General features: G+C 41.4%; 1 protein-coding gene across 3 annotated transcripts; it reads left to right on the top strand.

The window, feature by feature from the left end:
• The first annotated feature begins 10 nt into the window (after nucleotides 1-10).
• RNMT (RNA guanine-7 methyltransferase) lies at nucleotides 11-19,466 on the top strand. Of its 3 annotated transcripts, XM_074352312.1 has the most exons (12): nucleotides 26-147; nucleotides 1,389-1,505; nucleotides 2,346-2,795; nucleotides 4,179-4,314; nucleotides 7,048-7,173; nucleotides 9,307-9,422; nucleotides 10,362-10,543; nucleotides 11,313-11,477; nucleotides 14,288-14,405; nucleotides 15,391-15,492; nucleotides 16,492-16,525; nucleotides 18,992-19,466. In XM_074352312.1, the coding sequence occupies exons 3-12, from the start codon at nucleotides 2,388-2,390 to the stop codon at nucleotides 19,027-19,029; spliced, it is 1,425 nt and encodes a 474-aa protein (XP_074208413.1). In that variant the 5' UTR covers nucleotides 26-147; nucleotides 1,389-1,505; nucleotides 2,346-2,387; the 3' UTR covers nucleotides 19,030-19,466. The 3 variants fall into 3 exon arrangements, with proteins under 3 accessions (XP_074208412.1, XP_074208413.1, XP_074208411.1); XM_074352310.1 differs by lacking the exon at nucleotides 16,492-16,525; XM_074352311.1 differs by lacking the exons at nucleotides 1,389-1,505; nucleotides 16,492-16,525 and having other exon boundaries at nucleotides 11-147.
• Nucleotides 19,467-20,344: the final 878 nt, after the last annotated feature.

The raw sequence follows: 20,344 nt of genomic DNA, 5'->3' as shown, positions 1-20,344 counted from the left end.
GCGCCAGCCCGAAGCCCTCAGCGCGCCGCGCGCGGCACGCCGGGACGCGGGGTTCCGGCCCACGTGACCCTCGCCCCCGGAAGTTGCGTCACAGCGCGCGCGTGGCGCGGCGCCGCTTCCGCAAACAGAGTCTCCGGCGGCTGGACGGTGAGTGTGCGGTTGCCTCGCCGGCTGCGTGCCCTTTGTGTGTGGCTGTGGCCGCCGGCGGGGAAGGGCGCTCCGACTGCTTGCCGTGCCGGGTCGGTGGGCGCTGCTGCTTCGAGAGGCCGGAGAGCGGCTGCGGGCCCGCCAGGCTGTCGGAGCCGGAGCGCCCGGCCGGAGCCGGCGCCGGGCGCCGGCTGGGCGGCTCGGTGCGCCCTCTGGCCGAGGAGACCCGCCGCCGGCCGTGGAGCTGACCTGTGAGCTCGAGCCCCCGGCGCGGCGGGTCCCGGGAGACTCGAGGGTGACCGCGCGCAGGTCGCCGAGGTGCCGGTGCGGTCGTTTGTGCGCGCGCACGTCTGTCGGCTGTTTCTTCACCCGAGTCGTTCCCGATGGATCCGCGGGGCAGGCAGCCCGCTTGCGTCGGGAGCTTGCTTCTTATTTCGCGTGGACTCTCGGCCTCAGACGTTCTTAGCCATATCTGAGTCGTTTGGAATTCTGTGTCGTTTATTCTGACCGAACTGTCTTTAGGACATCTCATTGGTGGAAATTTCACAGCTAAACATCAGTAAAACTTAATTATTTCCAAAACTAATTTTAGGTGTTACATTTACAGCGAAAGCTAATTATGGCTAAAGACGGTAAATTACATGGGCTTATTTGAAATTAAAACCAATTTCTGTTTCCTTATTAGGAAATAAAAGGCAGAGAGGAGCAGATACATGATAATTTGGTGGATACTTTTACTAGATGGTAATTTTAAGCAGTTACTCAGGAAATTACGTTTCTGGGTCATTTTTCCCCCTGTGTTTCTTTTCGTCCTGTTTGGGCACATATTAGTATTTTTTTACCCCAAACCTTGGGTAGGGAAAGCTAATATGCCTTGAAGCCCTTCTGGATTAAAGTGATTTGGTTTTACCCATTCCATTAAGCAACTATCTTGCTCTATTTTACTCAAACTATCCTAGTTTGCTCAGAAGACTACCCCCCCTCCCCCTTTATATCCTTCAGGTTCTGAATTTGCTGAATCTCACTGGTTTTTAGGCTTTTGCTTTTTCTTCTCCATTTGGTTTGACTAATACAGCCTAACGTTTTAATAGTGGTGTATGAGCTGTAAACTTCCTGAAGACTAATTCACAGTGCTAATAAGCCTCTGCAGTAGGAGTTCACTAAATTTGTTGAATGGCTTAAAAAATTCCTGTCCCATAAATAGCTCACTTATTTCTTTCTCCCTCCCACTTTGCACATAGGCCTGAGAACATTTGAAAGAGACTAGATGGTCATGAAGTTGCAGGCTGGGTCTGGAGACTTCTTGTTCAGCCGTTTCTACTCTTCACTTCCGGCCTAACTCTGACCCCCATTACAAAGTAAGGGTTTCAGAGCAGTAGGCTCCCAGTTTCCTCTTGGTCTTGGTGCCCTTAGTGAGTCAGAGTTTTTTCAGTGTCCCTAGGCCAAGAGATACCAGTTTCACTTACTAAGAAGAAGGTCCAAATAGTTTTATTAAGTCCAGCCAATTTAATAAGTGTGTCCTAAAAACTTTATTTTTAAAAACAATACATAGATTGAAAGAAAAAGTATTTGTGTTAAATTTTCAGTTAACCACAAGTGCGTGTTAATAGAACGTGTATGCCTGCTGAGTACTGTACATCTTAAGCCTTGAGATCAGATTTGACGTGGCCAACTTCATTTACGCTGATTTTCTGTGCTACCACCAAAATCTCAGCTTCATAAAGTTCTGATGTTATTTAGAGGAATGTAGTGCAGTCTTCTCAGTTAAAACTATGCTCTGCTTCAAGCAGCATGTGTACCTTCTGGATGTCAGATACCACGTTTCTCTTAAGTTTTAAAATACCCTGCTGTGCATGTATGTATGAGTTTGTTACAGTGCCCAGCACATGATTTGAGAACCGAGGCTGTGGAGTAAGATCAGGGTAGAAACGTAACCAGCTTCATTTGTCAGTTTTCATGCCAGTAGTGACTTCTGTGGATATGACTGTGGAAGTGTTTGGGGATTATAATTAGTACTTCCACATTAGCATTTTCAAAAATTCACATGTGGTATATATCAATTAGTGTTGTTTTCAATATTCTCTAATGAGTTTTTTTTAAACTCCTAGTTGCTCACTGAAATGCTAGTTTTTGGGTAAAACTGTTTTTGAGGTCTCAGCATCAGTGTTTACAAGTAATTCCAATTTTTGCCATTCCAGTTGTAGCTCATGAAGTTTTACCATCTATTTAAGTAATCAAAAATGGAAAATTCTGCAAACGCAGAGGAATGTGAAAAGGTCTCTCTTGAAGAGGCAAAAACAACAATAGATTCAGAAACAGAGTCTTCATTCAGCATTAAGGAAGACACGACCTCTCCTGGGACTGAGCTTTCCGAAAAGGCTCCCACGTGTGGGCAGGTAGACACCCCAAGAAAGAGAAAAATAGAGTTTGAGGATGATCTTGTAAAGGAAAGTTATAGTCGTGGGGAAGACACTTCATCCAAGAAGAGAAAAGTTGGTGCTGAAATCACCCCCGAGGAAAAAGTTTCTGGTGATGATGAAGGCATTTCAAGGAAAACTGATGGATTTCCTCAAGATGAGCCTTCTACTGGAGATGGCATTCAGAAACGGAGGAAAACAGAACTTGAGGATGTTCCTGAAAAGCAAAAAGTATGTTGAATGTATTTTCTTTTATTCATAATGGAATATGTAAAATTGAAATGTGGACCAGTTGTGAAATTATACTGTTTTTTTTAAACATAATTTAATAACTTAAGAATGTCTTATTTTTAATAGATACCCTCTTAAGGTAGAGTAGGGTTTTTAACTCTTGTAATTTAGTTGTTCTTATTTAGGTAAAGCTTCTGCTAATGAGATAATTTTTATGTTATTTTGGAATTCTTATTTTATTAGAAACTTGAAAGGTAGTTTTGATAGTTTGCTTTTTCTTACTGTTTTCAAAAACTTGAGTACAAGGTCCAAATGATTTACCTTTTTTTCCTTTTAAATTGTGTGTTCATCTCTTTTCTCGTGTCTGAAGTAGTTGAGACTATCACTTAAAATGATACATTTCAAAATCATACCAAGATCTACATTTTCTTAATGTATTTCCTTAAACTGTGTTGTTTCCAACTGCTTAATTGGCAGTTACATATAATTTTAGCCAAGTCTGGCATTTAGTGGGGATATTGTAAAGCAACGGTTAGCAAGCAAGTATTTTCATCTGGGAATACTGTATTGTGAAGGAATCTGAGGTGGAATCTGGATTACTCAGTGAATGAGTAAAATTCTGCTATCAGCCTTCAGGAAGGAAGTGGCAGCTGAGCCAGGTGTTTGTGTTTGGTGGAACGTGAGTCCTTGTAATAGAGAGGAGCTTGTATTACAAACATAAGTTTTCACATGCTTACTAGCAGTAGAACCTTTTTTCAACTGAAAATCTGAAACTTAAACCTAGATAAAGCCCTTTGGTTGAACAGGAAGTGGGGAATCTGAAGCCCTTCACCTGCACTGACATTTTTGCAGAATTCTCAGGGTCTTAGATGCGGAGCACAGATTGAAACTTCCTGTCCAGGTATTTCTACTCTCAAATGACAGTGAATAGCAGATAACAGAAATCACTGATATTGAGCATGGCCTGTTGAGTTCTAATCTCTTTGTGTATGTTATCTCATTTAATGCTCACAAAAATTTTATAATAATGGAATTAGTAAATTATTTCTATTTTATTCTCTTGTTGGGAGCGTCATCTGCTGGCTGACATTTATTGAACTGAATAAATCAGAACTCTGAAAGAGAAGTGATTTTATTACGACATTGACACCAAAATTATGAAAGATCAAGATGAAAATTTTAAATCAAAGATGCTTTTAAAAATAGGGAACAGGGGAAGACCCTACATCTGATTATAATTGGTGAGATTTCTATGGTTATGCCATTGCTTAATGAAGTACATCAATTTCAGTAGTATTTTGTCCATATGTGGGACAGATGCTCTTTTAGACTTGTTTCTGCCATGTTCAGCTTCTTAATTTTGTTCCGTTCTCTTCTTAACAGAACTTGGAAGAAGGACACAGCTCAGCAGTGGCTGCGCACTACAATGAACTCCAGGAAGTTGGTTTGGAGAAACGAAGCCAGAGTCGAATTTTTTACCTAAGGAACTTTAATAATTGGATGAAAAGTGTCCTCATTGGTATGATTGTTTTTGATTTATAGCTTGGAATTTTAAATTTCAGCTTATGTCTCATTTTTTTCTCCCTAAATGGTTAATCATACACCAAACTATGAGGTCTTTAGTTCCTATCCATTTAATCGTCAATCCTTGGCTTTATAAAATTGGAGCAAAAACTAAAACTAGGCCTTCGAGAGAAACTCTTTTCATGTTTACTTTTGGTTGACTATGTAAGATATTAATGAGTGTTTAATTGATATTAAATTGATCACTGAATCAGGCTTTCAGAACAGGGTGCTTTTATATTTAGATTTGAGGTTACCTAGTGCTTGCTGTTAAGTTGTCTGTTTTATTCTAGTAGTTTTGGAGCGATGATACATTGTTGTGTTAAATACTCAGGTTCCATTAGGTCAAGAAAGTGGCCATTGCCATGATTTTTTACCTCTAGGCCTTTAATGAGTTGGTGAAGGTCATGTGTGTTGATTGTCAATTGAACTTGTTTTTCTTGTATGGTGTCTGGAGAGAAAGAAAGTTTACATTGAGGACTGATGAAGACTTTCAACTTTTGAACAGCATTTTATCTATGAAAACTCACCTTTGAAGTTAAAATGAAAGTCAGTGGAGGAAATTTGATTCAGAATGTATATATTACTTTATATTAAATAGCACATTAAATAGCCACATACCTGAGATTAAAGAATTTTTAAAAGCCATTACATTCTGGGGAGGGACAAGTTTACCTCAGTGGTAGAGCGCGTGCTTAGCATACATGAGGTCCTGGGCTCAAACCCCAGTACCTCCATTGAAAAAGTAATGATAAAATAAAATTAAAAAATTAAAACCCAGTATATTTTGAAGTTTTTCACAAAAAGGTTTTTTTAAAAAAAATTTTTGGTTTCTGTTCTTGTTTTTTTTTTAAAAGCCAACCTCAGGAAAAGTGAGAATGCTTTTGTAATTACACTGAGAAGAATAAAGTGTTAATTACGGCTACTTTTTGCTAGTTTTGATGATAATTTACTAATTTTTAAAGATAAATTATCCATTCTGAGAAGTGGTAGGAGTGGAAACTAAACTCGTTAGTTGGAACACATTTTAATATTTTCTGTCTCACTTTTGTTTTTAATATTCATTTTTTTATTATAAAAATGATCATTTGACTCTGCCACTTATCAGCCTGGGTAAATGAGTGAGTATCAGCTCTCTTTTTTTTTGGTGGGGGGGCGTTACTATTATGACATTTTTAGTCTATACTGTTAAGTAATCTTTGGACCCTATTCCTAATTTCTTTTCAGTTTTTCTTCTTTCCTCATCGTCCTCAGGAATACAGAGAACTTACCATTTGGTATTTTTCCTGGTGTGTCATTTATTCATGTATTTATTCATTGAATAAATACTTCTAAGTTCAGCCGTGTTTTTCACATTGTTAGTTGTATTATTTTTGCAAACAGAAAAACAGCTACGTAGCTACGTTAGACTGTGCTGACTTTATCTCTCGGCGTGTGCTTGGTACGCTCTCCTCCTACAGCCACCCCAGCAGCGCTCTCCGTGGGCGCTCTGCTGCCTCCGCCTGTCTCTCTGGCCCGGTGGAATCAGTGTGCTCTGTGCCAAATTTCCCCAGTGGCTTTTTTCTTTCTCTTCTCAACCCCCATTCTTTGTCATTCATTTTCTCTTCTTTGTTGGTGCTTATAGCTTAGTAATAGTTGAGTACTATTCTTGAATGTGATAAAGATATCTTTTAATAATGTTTCATGAAGATTTCCCATTACTTGTTTAGTTTTGTGTGGAAATAAAGAGATTTTTTAATTCTTACTGTTTTTCACTCTTTCCATGTGATTTTGTATGCTATTTTCTTAAGATTCATAGCAGAAAGTTAAATACGGAACACCTCTTTTTCTGTTGAAATTAACTTAAGATCCTATGGAGACTGCAAGGCAGAAGTATTTGCACAGAACTTTCTAGCAGTCACAATAGTACACACAGGAAATAAGCACTAAATTCAGAGCGACAAAGACAGGAAGAGGGGATCCAGGGTCAGGATTTTATCAGATTTCAGAACTGCTGTTTCAGTTGTCTGAAGTGTATTAATACGCCTTTAACTGATGTTTGAACCATTTGGCTCTTGAGGTATTTTGTATAATAAAATGAGGACCTACTGGTGTTATTCATTGGTTGTTAATGTGCTGTAGCAAATTCGGATAGAAGATCCCATTTTTACTTCAGAGGTTTTATGGTAGTAAAATTAAGAGGTATATATGGTTTTGTTTTTTAACTAGTTCTTGTATTTCTTTTGGGACTAAGCTTGCCACCTTTTCTGAAAGTCACGCACTCTTATAGTCCCGTAATTATTTTTGATAGTTGTGTTATAAGCTCAACACTTAGCTTTGAAAAGAGAACTACAAAACTAGGAGTAACTAGTCTTATCATGAACAAGTGTTGGGTGTTTTTGTGTTAATTAGAATTTTAAATGTTTGCTGTTTAATGTTGAATCAAATATCAGATTCTGAAAGTACCCTCCAAAAACCTGTCTTAGCTTCTAAAATCCCAGTCACAGACGCTTTTATCTTTAGAGCTGGAGTATTGAGTGTATTAACTCTCAAAGTTTGAAATGTTCACCAAAAGTTATGAATTAATTGCATAAATGTATGTGTTTATATTACATGTCAGGCCAAAGTTAGTAGGTTATTAGGGGTAACAGTTTGTGCTTTAGTGAAAATGGAGAAGAGATCATTTATTTTGACTATTTTTCTTTTTTAGGGGAATTTTTAGAAAAGGTGCGGCAGAAAAAAAAACGTGATATCACTGTTTTGGACCTGGGTTGTGGTAAAGGTGGAGATTTGCTCAAGTGGAAAAAGGGAAGAATTGACAAGCTGGTTTGCACTGGTAAGAGAAGACAATGGCGTGGGAAAGGGTAGTTTTGGTCAGTCAGGTGAACAGAAAATAAGAAAGATCTCACTGACACACGCTAAAAATTACTACAGGATATCAGGGGGCTGCACACGAGATGGGTGTTGTCTAAAATGAGTTAAGAGATTTTCGCCGATGGTGTTAAAACCAAAGATGGTTGGAGTCATATCTAAAGCACAAACTTGAAAAGGCTCTTCCTGGTCAAAGACAGCACAGTTTCTTCATCAAAAACAGTGATTACAGTGGATTGAAACACATGAAAAAAAGGAAAAAAATTTCATTGTTCACCCTTGGGGGGAACCAGGAAACTTTTTCATTATTCTGAAATTTATAAATTCAGATGTGGGTGATGAGTATCTTCTTCAATCCAGTATGAACTGTATTCCAAGGTAACCAAGTGATTGTGAAGAGAAATTCCTCTTTATTGAAAAATCATAATGAATAATTGTTCTACCCTTGATGAAATAGCACATGAGCAACAGTCATGAAAAGATGCTAGAGCAGTTAGGTGAAAGGTTGGTGGGACTGAACAGAATGAATCAGGCACCTGAACCTGCTGGTAGGTCCCCACCCTGAGGGACAGGCTCGCGGCTCGCCCTTCCCTGGGTGAGGACTGAGGGAAGGGGACGGCAACACCTGTGAAGCAGGAGGGCCTAAGGTGGCACTTCTCAAATGTTTTGGTTTTATGACCACAGTACACTCTTTTAACAATGGTTGAGGACCCCAGAAAGCTTTTGTGTATGTGGTTATAGCTACTGATTATAGAAAATAAAACTGAGAATTTAAAAAACATTTTAAATTCATCACAAATAAAAGGTAGTGAGAAGACTGGCATTGTAAAAGTATTTTTGCAGATTCCTTTAGAGTCTGGAATAATGGAAGACAGCCAGATTCTTACACCTGTTTCTGCTTTCAGGATGTTGTGATGATTTATTTCATTTGGTAAGTAGTTGTGAAATGGAGTATTTTAGGAGCCTTTTCAGATAATTGAGGATACTCATCTTCAATACTTCATCAGAATCTGGCAACTGGTAGTTCCTTAAAGGTTAGTTACAGTGTGGAATCCGAAACCATACTGATGAAGTTCCATATTCTGTCCTATTTAAATCTATGGTCCAACTTGCACTTTGAATGGATCTTTAGTCCTGCAAGATTTTGTAATATTTGGAAAATAATGTTCTCTAAAGTTATTCAGATCCTCTAAATGTTGACATCACAAAATCACATTTGTTTACTGTCACCTTCAATCAGAAAAGTCTTTGGTATTAGTTAAGCTGACATCCAGCTCATGGTGGTAGACGGAAGTTTTTTAAAATTGTAATTTTCACTTGAAAGCTCAAACTTATCATTAGTAACATGCACTGTCTGTTGTTTTCATGAAGTGGCAGGCTCGCTTTCTTCATTTTCAAGAAAGTGTCTGCCAGATCACCACGTCTGTGCAGACAGTGTGCCTGCAGTTCTGTCAAGTGAAGGGTGGCCGGTGCAGCTCACCACGCAGTCACCCCAGCCCCGTCAGACTTCATCACATAGCAGAAATGTTTTGTTGTTTTACATTTCATCACACAGAATATTACAAATCAAAGATTTAATAAAATTAATTGTTGCTGCTTTATCAAGGGCATTCTTAAAGGAAATTGCCCTTTTTTTCTCTGCTGGTTTCTAGTGGTAGAAGATAAGTCAAGTGTGACCAGTACCATTGGTGCTCCTCCTGTCTTGTGTCCATGATGGGGTGATCAGAGGTGCATGTCTCAGCGCTGGGAAAGGGGAAATAACGTTTTATTAAGAAAATGTGGAAAGCTGAGTGTATAGGGTTGGGTTTTTATAATTCAAATTGGATTCTAAACTTTCTGCTTTTAACTTTGAATAAGGATTTTGAAATCATGATACAACTTCTCTGTTGTCAGTACTTACGGAGAAAGCTTTTAATTCCTTCTGAAAAATAATTGGGCATTTACACTGGCATAAAAGACTTTGTTCTCTTTTGTTTGGAAGGAAATAGAGCCATTTTGCTTTTCTAAGGCTAGATTCTGCACCAGTTTACCAGTTAACGTTTAGATTTGTGCCGTCTTAGCATTTACCTTTCACCTCTGTTGGTTACCCCTCTTCCAGACATTGCTGACGTGTCTGTCAAGCAGTGTCAGCAGCGGTATGAGGACATGAGAAGCCGTTGTCGTGACAGTGAATATATTTTCAATGCAGAATTTATAACTGCTGACTGTTCAAAGGTACGGGATTTTTTAATTTGTCAATTTATTTTTTATATTTTTAGTTTGGGTAAATGATTTATTCTAAAACATTAAAAATCTTCAGACATGGATTTTCAGTTTTAACTGGAAATTCTATTAATGATAAATTTCCTTAAATGACCCATTGAGTACTTCTGGGGTTTTTAGCTTTCAATAGTTTTAATTTCGGAAATCATTTGTTGCTTTTCTGTTTGGACGAGATTTATTTTCTAGTATTTTGAAATAGATCTGAACTTACGTTTTATTCGTTCACTTTGTAATCTATTTGGGTAGTTTCCCAACATGTCAGAGTCTTTTGTTCCCACCTCCCACTTGTTTCCGAGTATCTAACAGCCACGAAGTTCAAGAGCTGCAGAGGCTCAGGTGCGGTGAAAGCCCCCCGAGCTCTGTCCTTCTCGTCTGACTTGGCAGCTTGTTAAACTACTGCAGATGCGTTTAATCCTGTTCACTTTATTTGCAGTCCTGAAACTGGAAAGGAGAAGTGGTAGTATACATCCAGAAAGTTTGAAACCATTAGAAACACTTTTTCATTTTTTAAAAAGAGGCCCAAAGGCCAGCTTTGTGTTTTGTTTTTTTTTTTAACTCGTTATTGTTCAAAATTATTTCACTTTAATTTTCAAGTAAAGCCAATTAAAGGATCGGCTCCTTTAAATGTCATATTTAATTAATGTATTTTTAAGCATGATTTCAGTCTGTAGTTCTTAAAATTACTATGAAAATAGGAATCAAATTCTATTGAACCAGAAAGAAAGAACGATTTTTTTATGACCCTTGAGATTACACAATGAGAGAGGGTAGGTTGGTGGGAGGACATGTCTACTTTTATTTTAAGGACCCTAATTCTAGAAATTAATTTACTAGGAAGTTTTTATGTTACAGCCAACTTCAAAAATCTTGACCTATTTTAATTTGTTTCAGGAACTTTTGGCTGATAAATTTTGTGACCCAGGAATGCACTTTGACATCTGCAGTTGTCAGTTTGTCTGCCATTACTCGTTTGAGTCCTACGAACAGGCAGATGTCATGCTTAGAAACGCGTGTGAGAGACTGAACCCGGGAGGCTATTTCATTGGTACCACTCCCAATGGCTTTGAATTGATGTGAGTACTTTTAAATATATTGTGGCTTATAAAGTACTCAGAATTAAGCTTATTAAAGAGTAGCAAATATTTATCAGAAATAGTTTGTAAAACATACCATGTTGCTCTCACAAGGGCTGAGCACTTTGATGATATATTTCAGTAGATACTCAGATTTTTATGTTCAGAAGTCAAATTTACAGATGAACATTTAAAGCATCTCTCTAAGTCAGAGACTGATGCTACATCAAGTCAAAAAGCCAGAGGTTTTCTTGCTAGACAGACTCCAAGTCATATACGAGGCGCTGAGACTTAACTAGCTGTCATGATAGTGAAACCTGCTTCCAGCCTAATTTTATTAGTGAGATCGTTAATGATCTTTTAGTGCATTGCTGCTGCTGCTTTTTTTTTTTTAATTTATGTTTTTTGGTTTTGGGTTTTTTTTTTGTTTTTTTTTTTGGTTGGGGGGAGGTAAGTAGGTTTATTTATTTATTTATTCTTAGAGCATATACCAGGGCTTGAACCCAGGACCTCATGCATGCTAAGCATGTGTTCTACCACTTGAGCTATATCCACCATTTTGTTTTTTAAATTAAAAAAAATTTTTTTTTTTTTTTTTAGTTTTATTGTACTGCTTCTTAAAAGTAGCTAAAAATCCAATTAAAAGCCAATCGAGTGTCTTTATGAAATTGTGTCATGTATTTTTACAATATGTTTAATCTGATCAGAACAAGTTTGACCTAATAACAAGTTTAATCTTTTTGTTTTGGTTTGGGGATAATCTTTATAGAAGGCGCCTTGAAGCTTCAGAAACAGAATCATTCGGAAATGAAATATACATGGTGAAATTTCAGAAGAAAGGAGATTATCCTTTATTTGGCTGCAAATACGACTTCAACTTGGAAGGTGTTGTGGATGTCCCTGAATTCTTGGTCTATTTTCCATTGCTAAATGAGTAAGAATGTCATTAATCTGTTACTATTCTCTGTTTGCCCTAAGAGAGAAAGAAATTCAGTATTTCTCTTCGTTTCTTATTTGAAGTGTGCTCTCTAGAAGTTCAGCGTTGTTTGAATAAAAAGACTAACCTCGGGCAGGCTTGGGGCCGTCGGTCTCTCAGAGCCTTGCTCAGGTCGTTTCCTTTCTTCCTGGAATTACTTTATCCTGCAGGTGAGAAAGGGAGCCTGTTGCCTTCAGCTTGCGCAGAAAATAACTGACACTGCAAATAGCAAAAGATGTTTTCCAATTACCTGCTGGTGACTTTGGACAAATCTTCCCAAAGTGAATGCCTTCCTTTAGACAGGAAGAGCTGTTGAAAGTTGTTTTATTTTCACTGCATAATAAATTCCTGATTGAGGAGCTCCCGCACCTGAATTCCTAGGGTTCCTGGCAAACCGCAGGCACAGAGCAGGCTGGGGTTTCAGGCTTCATTAGGTAAGGCCCCAAGTCCCCCTGATGGGGTCAGTGGGAAAGGCAGCCTAAACGTAATTGACACAGCTGGCTGAACTGCATTTCCTGCTTTTTGAAAAAAAGTCTTTTATAAAGTTGAGGAAGAAAGAAGAGCTTTAATCTTTGCTTCCTTTTTGGTGGTGACTATTTGAATTGTGTTTCAACCTGCAAAATTATGGGTATAGGGTTTTCAGGAGTTTACAGCAGACAAAAATTTTATGCAATAATACGAGAAGATTAAATGGCATGGGACTAAACATGGAAAATACTATGCACAACTTATAAACTATAAAATTTGATAATTGACATCACATTTTCCTTAAAATTAGCAAACTTTTGACAAATATTATTTGTTCAAAGTTTAACTTCAACTTTTTGAAAGAAGAAATTAAATATTTTTAGTATGTTTTATGTGTTTGTTTGTTACCTTAATGTTTTGGTTGTCATAGTTGGTGATCTGAGTATACCCCCAAGAGATAAAGAGTAAAATGAAAGGTTTTTTCCTTAATGCTAAGCAAGCTCTAGCAATCTTTTCTGCTTGGATTGCCTAATGAGGATAAGCATAAAGTCATAAGTCATCACTTTAATATCTAAATTTTTAAAAATTACTGAAATAGGTATTCATTCAGGGGATAGAATCTGAAAATGCAGAGAGATTTTGAACTGCCCATTGGCCATTTCATTAAGAAACTGAACAAAAATATAAGTAGTTTTTATATGGCAGATTTATTCACATTGTCAAATTGAGTTTCAGTTCTTTTGTAATTGTATTTCTTTGGTGTAAAACTCAGTTTCATGGCTTACTTTTGGATTTGGATATTTGGATAGAAAATGAACTGCCTAGGATAGAAGAGATGTATCTTTGTTAATGTCTTTCCAAGGAAGACAAATGCAAATTACAGGGACTCCTGCCTTTTGCCTCTTACATACAAATCTGCGTGGCCCTCAAGTGTCTCTCACCCGTCCCTTCATCTGTCACCTCACAAGTCCTCCTGCGTACCTTTTCAGGGTATTTTTTCCCTTTCTTCCTCTCCTCCTCTACCTGCTGCCTGAAGTCATCCTTGGGCTCCCCTGTGTCGTCTACAGATCATAGTAATAAATTCTGCAAATGGCGCTGGAGGGGAGGCGGGGAAACTATCATAGGGATACCTGATGTAATTGAGGATTTAAGGAAGCCACCTGGGAAGAGTGATGATGAAGTCAGCATCTAAAGGATGACTGGTCGGCCAGTTGGAGACGGGAAGGGGGGATGTTCCACGCCTAAAGCACGGTATATGTGGAGGCCCTGAAGTGGGACAGAGCTTGGCTCGTTCAAGGCGCTGGAAGAGAGCCCTTGTGCCTAGGTCTTGAGGAGTCAGGGCCCACGTGGCTCCAGATGAGGCAGCATACCTGGAGTGAAAGGCGCTGGATGTGCCCTTGGGGCTGGAGAACCAGTGAAGAGCAGAGGGGGAGGTGACGCGCGCACTTGGAAAGCACGGTAGGCTGCAGTCAGGAAGTTGGTTGCGGGAGGCAACAACAGGGAGGCCAGCGAAGCAAAGCAGCTGCCTGGGGGAAGGTGACGGGCAGGACGGTGGCCAGCGAAGGGTCGGGGGCTTGTTGGAGTGCGCTTCACAGTGAGTGGGGCGGACGTGGCAGCCTGATGAGCGTGGTGGGCATGGGAGTCAGAGAGTCTGCCTGGACAGTGCTGAGTTTCTGGCGTGAATCCCTAGGTGGGTTTACTGAAACGGCAGAGGTTGGTGGGAGAACAGGCTGGCGGGTTTGGCCCCGAATGCGGAGACAATCCTGGGGGAGATCGAGGAAGCAGGGCAGTGAGGGGGGTGTCAGGGAGTGACGGCGGGCAGGGCCCTGGGCCACACTCTTCAGAACCCGAACGTTTGGAAGTTGGTGGAAGAAACCTGCCAAACAGGCTGTGAAGAAGCAGCCCAAGATGTGGGATAAAAACGTGTTTCTTACCTGGGAATCCGAGAGATGAAAGAATGTCTTAGGAAATCAGCAGCTTTTCCCACTGTCACCGTGAGGAATCAAGCTAAGTAAAGTGGAATTGGTAGACAAGTGCTCCTGCCGCCTGTCTCCCCACCTCACAGCCTTTCATTCCTCTTCCGGGCCTGTCTGTCACGTCAGTGGAGTTCCCCACGGCCCTGTGAGACTCAGGACACTCGACCCTGCGGGCTGATCCCTGGGATGTTGCTCTTCACTGGTTTTGCATCGCCCTGTTGTGAACTCATACAGGTTTTTAGTTAAACCCCAAAGATGTAGCTGTTGTGTGAGGAATTACAAATACTTCGGAAGCCTTATCATTAAATAATCTTTTTTGGACAGAATGGCGAAGAAGTACAATATGAAGCTAGTCTACAAGAAAACATTTCGGGAATTCTATGAAGAAAAAATTACGAACAATGAAAACAGAATGTTGTTAAAACGAATGCAGGCCTTAGAGGTGAGTATTTAGGAAAGGCGTAAAGAATCCCAGGTCATAATAAAGTGGTTTATTCTACTTTCTAGAAAGTACTGCTTTACAGTGGGGTTTCTCAGCCTCAGGACCGTTGGCATTTGGGGCTGGACAGTTTGTTGATGGTGCTTCTCTGGGCACTCAGCATGTGCAGCAGCACTCTGGCCTCTACCCATGAATCTGAACCCTAATCACTTTTCAACACTGCAAGCAAATTGCTTAATTTCTAATGTCTGAGCTTACTGTAGGATACTTATAAAGAAAGGGGAGAAGAAGATGGTAAAGTAGACATTCCTGGATCATCTTCTTAAAAATTCTTCAGGAAGACGTCTAAAGTGGTTCCTTGCCAGCTGGTTTGTTGTAAAAGGAAAGGAACTGAAAGAATATATAAACTGGTTCTCACAGTGTGACTGCTGCGTCCACCACCCACATTGAAAATAGAGTCAGAGGTTTACATGCCTGGGCAGGTTAAGGTCGTGGCCAGAAGCCTGTGCCTGGTACTAAGATGCACCCACGACGTGGCTGCTGTACCCACCACCCATGTTGAAACGAGTGACTCATGTGTGTTATTCTAGTTGCTGTTGAAACTTGCATGGCTGTTGGGTCACCGCCATGTTCAGATGAATGTTTGGCTCTTCGTAGTGACTTCGTTCAGCTTTGAGTTGTAACAGAAAAGGCCTCTGACCAGAGTCAGAGAGACGGTGGTTGTGGCGGCGGTTAAGGGCGCCCTCAGGCCAGGTGCACGTTCTCCGTCTGCTCAGCGTTGACCTCAGCAGCCGCTTGGTTCAGAGAGGGTGATCCCTTTCACTCCTTTTTCCCCCTATTTCAAATGTATGTATAGTTTGTAGTCCTGAAGTAATACTTAGAGATACTGTCTTAATTATTTTAGTCCAGTGATTTGATGTGTTTAATTCTGAGCCGTGAATTTCATTGTAATGTCTCAGCTGGGAATTTCACTTGCTTCCTTCCCTAGCCATATCCTGCAAACGAGAATTCCAGACTTGCCTCTGAGAAGGTGGGTGACTATGAACATGCAGAGCAGTACGTGAAGAACAGTCAAGTAAGGTTACCTTTGGTAAGTTTTCACTTTTAAACATGTTTTACAGAAGATGGAAACTTAGGAAAGTATTTCGCTGGTGTACAGCGTTGGGTTCACTGAGTCACAGATCCGTTACACGTCAGTCTGTTTCCCCTAAGTTACAGTGACTTCTTAGAACGGTAGGATGTGGGATAAGAGGTACTCTGGTGAGCTGAGAACGGAGTGCTGCGTCTGAGGCAGTAAGGGTGGGGAGAGCTACGGGCTCGTCTGAGGCTTGTCTTGCGCTGCTGCTCCTCAGTGGAGACGCTGCAGACTCCTGTTGTCCCATGGGTAAAATCAAGGCTTCACGAACGTAGTACCTCTTCACTTTCACTGACTTCTACGCGGAAGTTCACATTTCACTTAACCACGAACACAGCACTAGCGCAGTGGTCCTAGCCGTGGCTGTGACTGTATAATCGATAGAAGTTACAGATACTCCCGTGACACACCTTCTGCTGACATCTTAGAGTGTAGTTCACATTGATCACTTCAGAATTACGTGATTTAGTAGATTTGCCGCTGTGTCTTATTACTCAGTGCCTTTGCAAAGTAGTATGCATATTACTAAATATAATTTCCTTTGTGTGATACATACTCCTATTTTGTGATTTCCTTTATAAAAGCACAAAAATCTTACTCCCTCTTGCAGTGTTACTTGATGTTTTAAGATAGGCCTTTTTATTTTTCATTTTCCAAGTTAAAAATGTAAGATGGTTACCTTTTCCAGTTACACAGACACATGGATACCCTCTTTACACAAGTTCACTCTTTGAGAATCAGTGGTTTAGAGAATATGACAGGAGGGCGGAAGTGGTGAGATGACACTGAAGGTTAATTTCATTAAACTCTTCATGTGTTCAGATCACAGTAAGAGTAAACCCTGTGCGTGTTCCCAGTGAAGTCAGGGTTACATGGACGCCTCTGTCCGTCACGGAGAAGTGAGCGTGTGTGTAATTCCAGATTCAGTCTGAAATTCTCTTTTTTTAATTTTAGGGAACCTTAAGTAGATCAGAATGGGAAGCTACAAGTGAGTATACCACCATTGTAGACTGACATTTTCAAAGATGGTTTCAGAGTGATTGTTAAAATCTGAAAACTTGAGCCTTCTTCTGACACAGGTTGTGTGGGGAGATTATGTGTCCACAAAACCCCTCTATGTGCCTGATTCCCCCTTCATCCTGCACAGCTGTTTAGAGCCAAGAAAAACATACGCAGGGATGTTCCTTAACATGCACTTTGAGCGTACTTAGACGTTCTCCTTGCCTACTTGTCGGTACGAAGTCATCTGCACCTGGTACCTTTACCTCATGTTTCTGTTGGAAATCCTGGCTTATGGAACACTTCCATGTATTTTACTTGGTTCTGGCCTCTCTGATGTTGACAGTAAAGGCATTGTAACTGCTAGAACATTTAACGAAGCAGCAGTGAGCAGTATGTTTAGAAGGCTGTTTCACTGGGAACGACCATGGTGTGGAGACGTTTTACAGGGAGGTGCCTGTCTCTGGATGAGAAGTCAGAGGCCTGGCCAATCTGTGAAGTGCAGTGGAAATGGATGTTGGGAAGTGAGTCCCCTCCCCCTCTCCTTCCCCCTCCTCTTTCCTCCCCCTCCCCTTCCCTCCCCTTCTCTCCCCTCCCTCCCCCTCTCCTTCCCCCTCCCTTCCCCCTCTCCTTCCCCCTCTCCCCCTCTCCCCCTCCCCCTCTCCTTCCTCCTCCCCTTCTCCCTCTCCTCTTCCCCTCCCCCTCTCCCCTTCCGCCTCCCTCTCTCCCCTCCTTCCTCCTCTCCTTCCTGTTCTCCCCTTCCCCCTCGCCCTCCCCTCCCCCCACCCCTCTCTAACCTGAGGCCATGGAGGGCTCCATGGGCTGCTGCCACAGTCCAGAAGCCACGTCTTAACTTCTGGTCTGGGCGGCAAGCTCGTGTTACCAGAGCTTGCTTTCCTCTGGAGATGCTTTAAATGTGAGAGGAAAGAGGACTGTTGCTAATTTGCTTCTGGAAGTGGTTCAGGATTTATTTGATTAAATCCCAGTCGAGGTGCTGACACAGAAGGTGTATGTAACGAGTGAGACTTCCAGAGTTTTTGAGTTAGAAAGGAGAGGAAGGTAGTCATTGCTGATCTGGAATCACACTGCATCTTGTTGATTTTACATGACCCTGGATAAGTGCAGGGTAGGATTGCCAGGCTCCCTGCAATAGGTGTAGACTTTGGGTGTCTGTGATGGGTTTGGCAGGGCGGGGCAGCAAAAGAACAGCGTGGCATGCGGGGTGAGCTCAGTGCTGCTGGCCTGGCCTGGGTCTCAGGACTCAGTCGTGAGGCTGGGGCTGCTGTGCGTCCCACCTTGGAGAAGAATCTTCGTGTGGATGGTCACCCTGCCGATTTCTGCCCACCTGCCTGTTCTCCTGCTGCGTTTCATTCCTCCTGAAAGACTCGGACCTGAGGAGATAAGGAGCCAAGAAAAGCATAACCAGAGTAATGGTTGAGGAGAGTGCTGTGGTACTCCTGCCGAGGTTGGGCTGGATGGACAGAAAGCTCAAGGCTGGCCTGCGGCCTGCTGTCATTTGTCCCCTGTTCATGTTACCCCGAGGAGGTAGGGTTCCTCACAGTATGGTCTCTTGCCTTGACTTGCTGGCTGGGTGTCTGAGCAAATGCCCTGAACATCCTCGTGGTGTTTTGAGGATTTGTCATCTTTTCTTGTGTTTTCGTAACCACAAAAGCTATTGGTATCTTATTAGCAGAACCTCAGTGTGTCCACAGTGGGGAACCGGAGGTGCATTTAGACATCTTTGAGTGGACACACCTCAGCACGAAGTCTGACGTAAGGGAGAGTACTCTGGGGGGCTGGGGACGTGGTGTCGCTGAGCAGCAGCTGTCCTGCGGCTTTTGACTCGCTCTCCTTGCCGGGCCCTACAGCAGCAGTTGCGTAATCGGATGGACTTTAACATGCACGTTACAGGTTCCTTCCAATTCTTACTCGTTTTGGGGGTGGGGGGTTAGAAAAATTTGAGAATACTCCTGCATTCACAGCATGCAGGTATTCCAGGTAAAGAATTCAGTCATAAGGGTTTCATTTTCATACTCTTTGCTTTTATACCTAAATTTTTTTTCTCAAACTGTTGGTAGAGATATTCAGAGCCGTTGAATTGGTTTTCTCAGGGTTGTGATGTTGCTGAGTATTACAGTAAGTGGATATTTGTTTTTAAGTGAATAGATATGATCCTATATTTGCTTAAATATGACTCAAAAAGTTGAAGAACTCTTAGAAATAATGGGATTTTTTTTCCTCTTCAAAAGGTGCTTGTGGGGAGGGTGGAGCTCGGTGGTAAAGCACATGCTTAGCATGTACAAGGTCCTTGGTTCAATCCCTGGTACCTCCATTAAAGAAAAGAAAAAAGAAAAAAAGCTGCTTGAGAATTTTCACCAAGTTATGAAAAAGACTGAGATTATTGCCCTGAGGGTGTGAGAAACCAACCTCTAATTTTTATTTATTTTCTTTTTAGGCATTTACTTGGTTTTTGCATTTGAGAAGCAGCAGTGAGCACGCACCACACGGTGGTACCAGAGCAGCCGTGTCCGTCTTGCACAGATTTGGGTGGTCCACCTGCACAGATCTGACAGCCGTGTTCGCCTTGGTTCTCGGTGTGCAGGGTGCTGCTGGAAACAGTGTATAAATCCGACATTTGCTGTCTGTGACAGATAAACTTTGTGTGTGTATATAAGAGTGAGTCAGGACCTTTGTCTTTAAAAATCTATTTTTAAGTGATGTTCTAAGAATTCCATTTGCTGCCACTATCTTAGCTCATAAAAATTATAAAATGACTCTTGAAAGCCACTGAGTTCTTTCCCCAGGCTGTGCTTTGCTCAGTGTTTATTCACAGCGTTAAATTGGTTGCGGCTGCAGAACTGCTGAGGGAGTGTGTGCTCATTTCCATAGTTACTGTTTTTCAAGATTAAATTGCGTTCTGTACAGTTGAATGTAAGTGTTCCATATGTGTTGCTATAATTGTAAGTTTGAAACTAAATTTTAGATGATCATAAAAGTTTACATAGAATTTTAGCCATTTGTTAAATTTCACTGTAAACAATAACTACCTTATTTGCTAATATGATGCGATGCCAGAACTGGACACAGACTTGTATTGGATTTTGGGGGCCTTCTCTTCGGAATTTCCTCCGATAGCAGTTAGTGTTGATAGTTATCAGGGATGTAGTTCACTTCTCCTTGAACCAAAATGCCGTAGGTGTTTTTCTCAGTTTGATGGACCGCTCCCCATGCACCTGTGGCACCTTTGCCTCGGATTTACCTTCAGAATGCAGGAGGGTGTGGCTGTTGAGGAAGCTGACGGGAAGAGGTGAGTGCGAGATGGCGGGTCTCGGCTCCTGGTCCCCGCCGCCCAGGACGCAGCAGTGCCTGGCCCAGGCATTGTCAGGCATGCTTGCACACGAGGTTGGACACCCCACCCCCAGAGCGTGTATTTGCTGTTTCAGAGCCGTTACAGGTGTCAGCCCTGGCGTCCTGCTTGACTTCCAGAACTGATAACCTGCATGAACTGTTGTCCATAATTTGTCTCCATTTAGAATACTTGCCAGTTTTTAAATGTGAAAATTTAAAGAGCAGAGCAGTCATTACATATTCTTTAAAAAATCGGTTATTTCATGCATGGTTTTAAAAGACATTTCTTTCTGTGATTATCCTGAGTACTTGATAAGAGTCTCTTAATTCGTTTCCGTGTGTTGATTGTTCATGGTGTTAGGTAACACAGGTTACCACCACCTGTCTCTCCACACTGTTACCAGTTTACAGAAGCTGTCTCTGTCTCAGCAGTGGTTTGGGGTAGTGGGTGCTCGCGCCT

The sequence above is a fragment of the Camelus bactrianus genome, chromosome 24 (assembly GCF_048773025.1).
Source record: "Camelus bactrianus isolate YW-2024 breed Bactrian camel chromosome 24, ASM4877302v1, whole genome shotgun sequence".
In the NCBI taxonomy this organism is placed as follows: Eukaryota; Metazoa; Chordata; class Mammalia; order Artiodactyla; family Camelidae; genus Camelus; species Camelus bactrianus.
The sequence above is the reverse complement of the archived record's forward strand: the minus strand, read 5'-3'. Positions and strand labels throughout refer to the sequence as shown.

Coding starts and splice junctions, on each gene's coding strand:
- RNMT (XM_074352311.1), top strand. CDS start 2,388: ATGGAAAATTCTGCAAACGCAGAGGAATGTGAAAAGGTCTCTCTTGAA. Junction 7,174..9,306: donor TGACAAGCTGGTTTGCACTG/GTAAGAGAAGAC, acceptor CCCCTCTTCCAG/ACATTGCTGACGTGTCTGTC. Junction 14,406..15,390: donor AACGAATGCAGGCCTTAGAG/GTGAGTATTTAG, acceptor TTCCTTCCCTAG/CCATATCCTGCAAACGAGAA.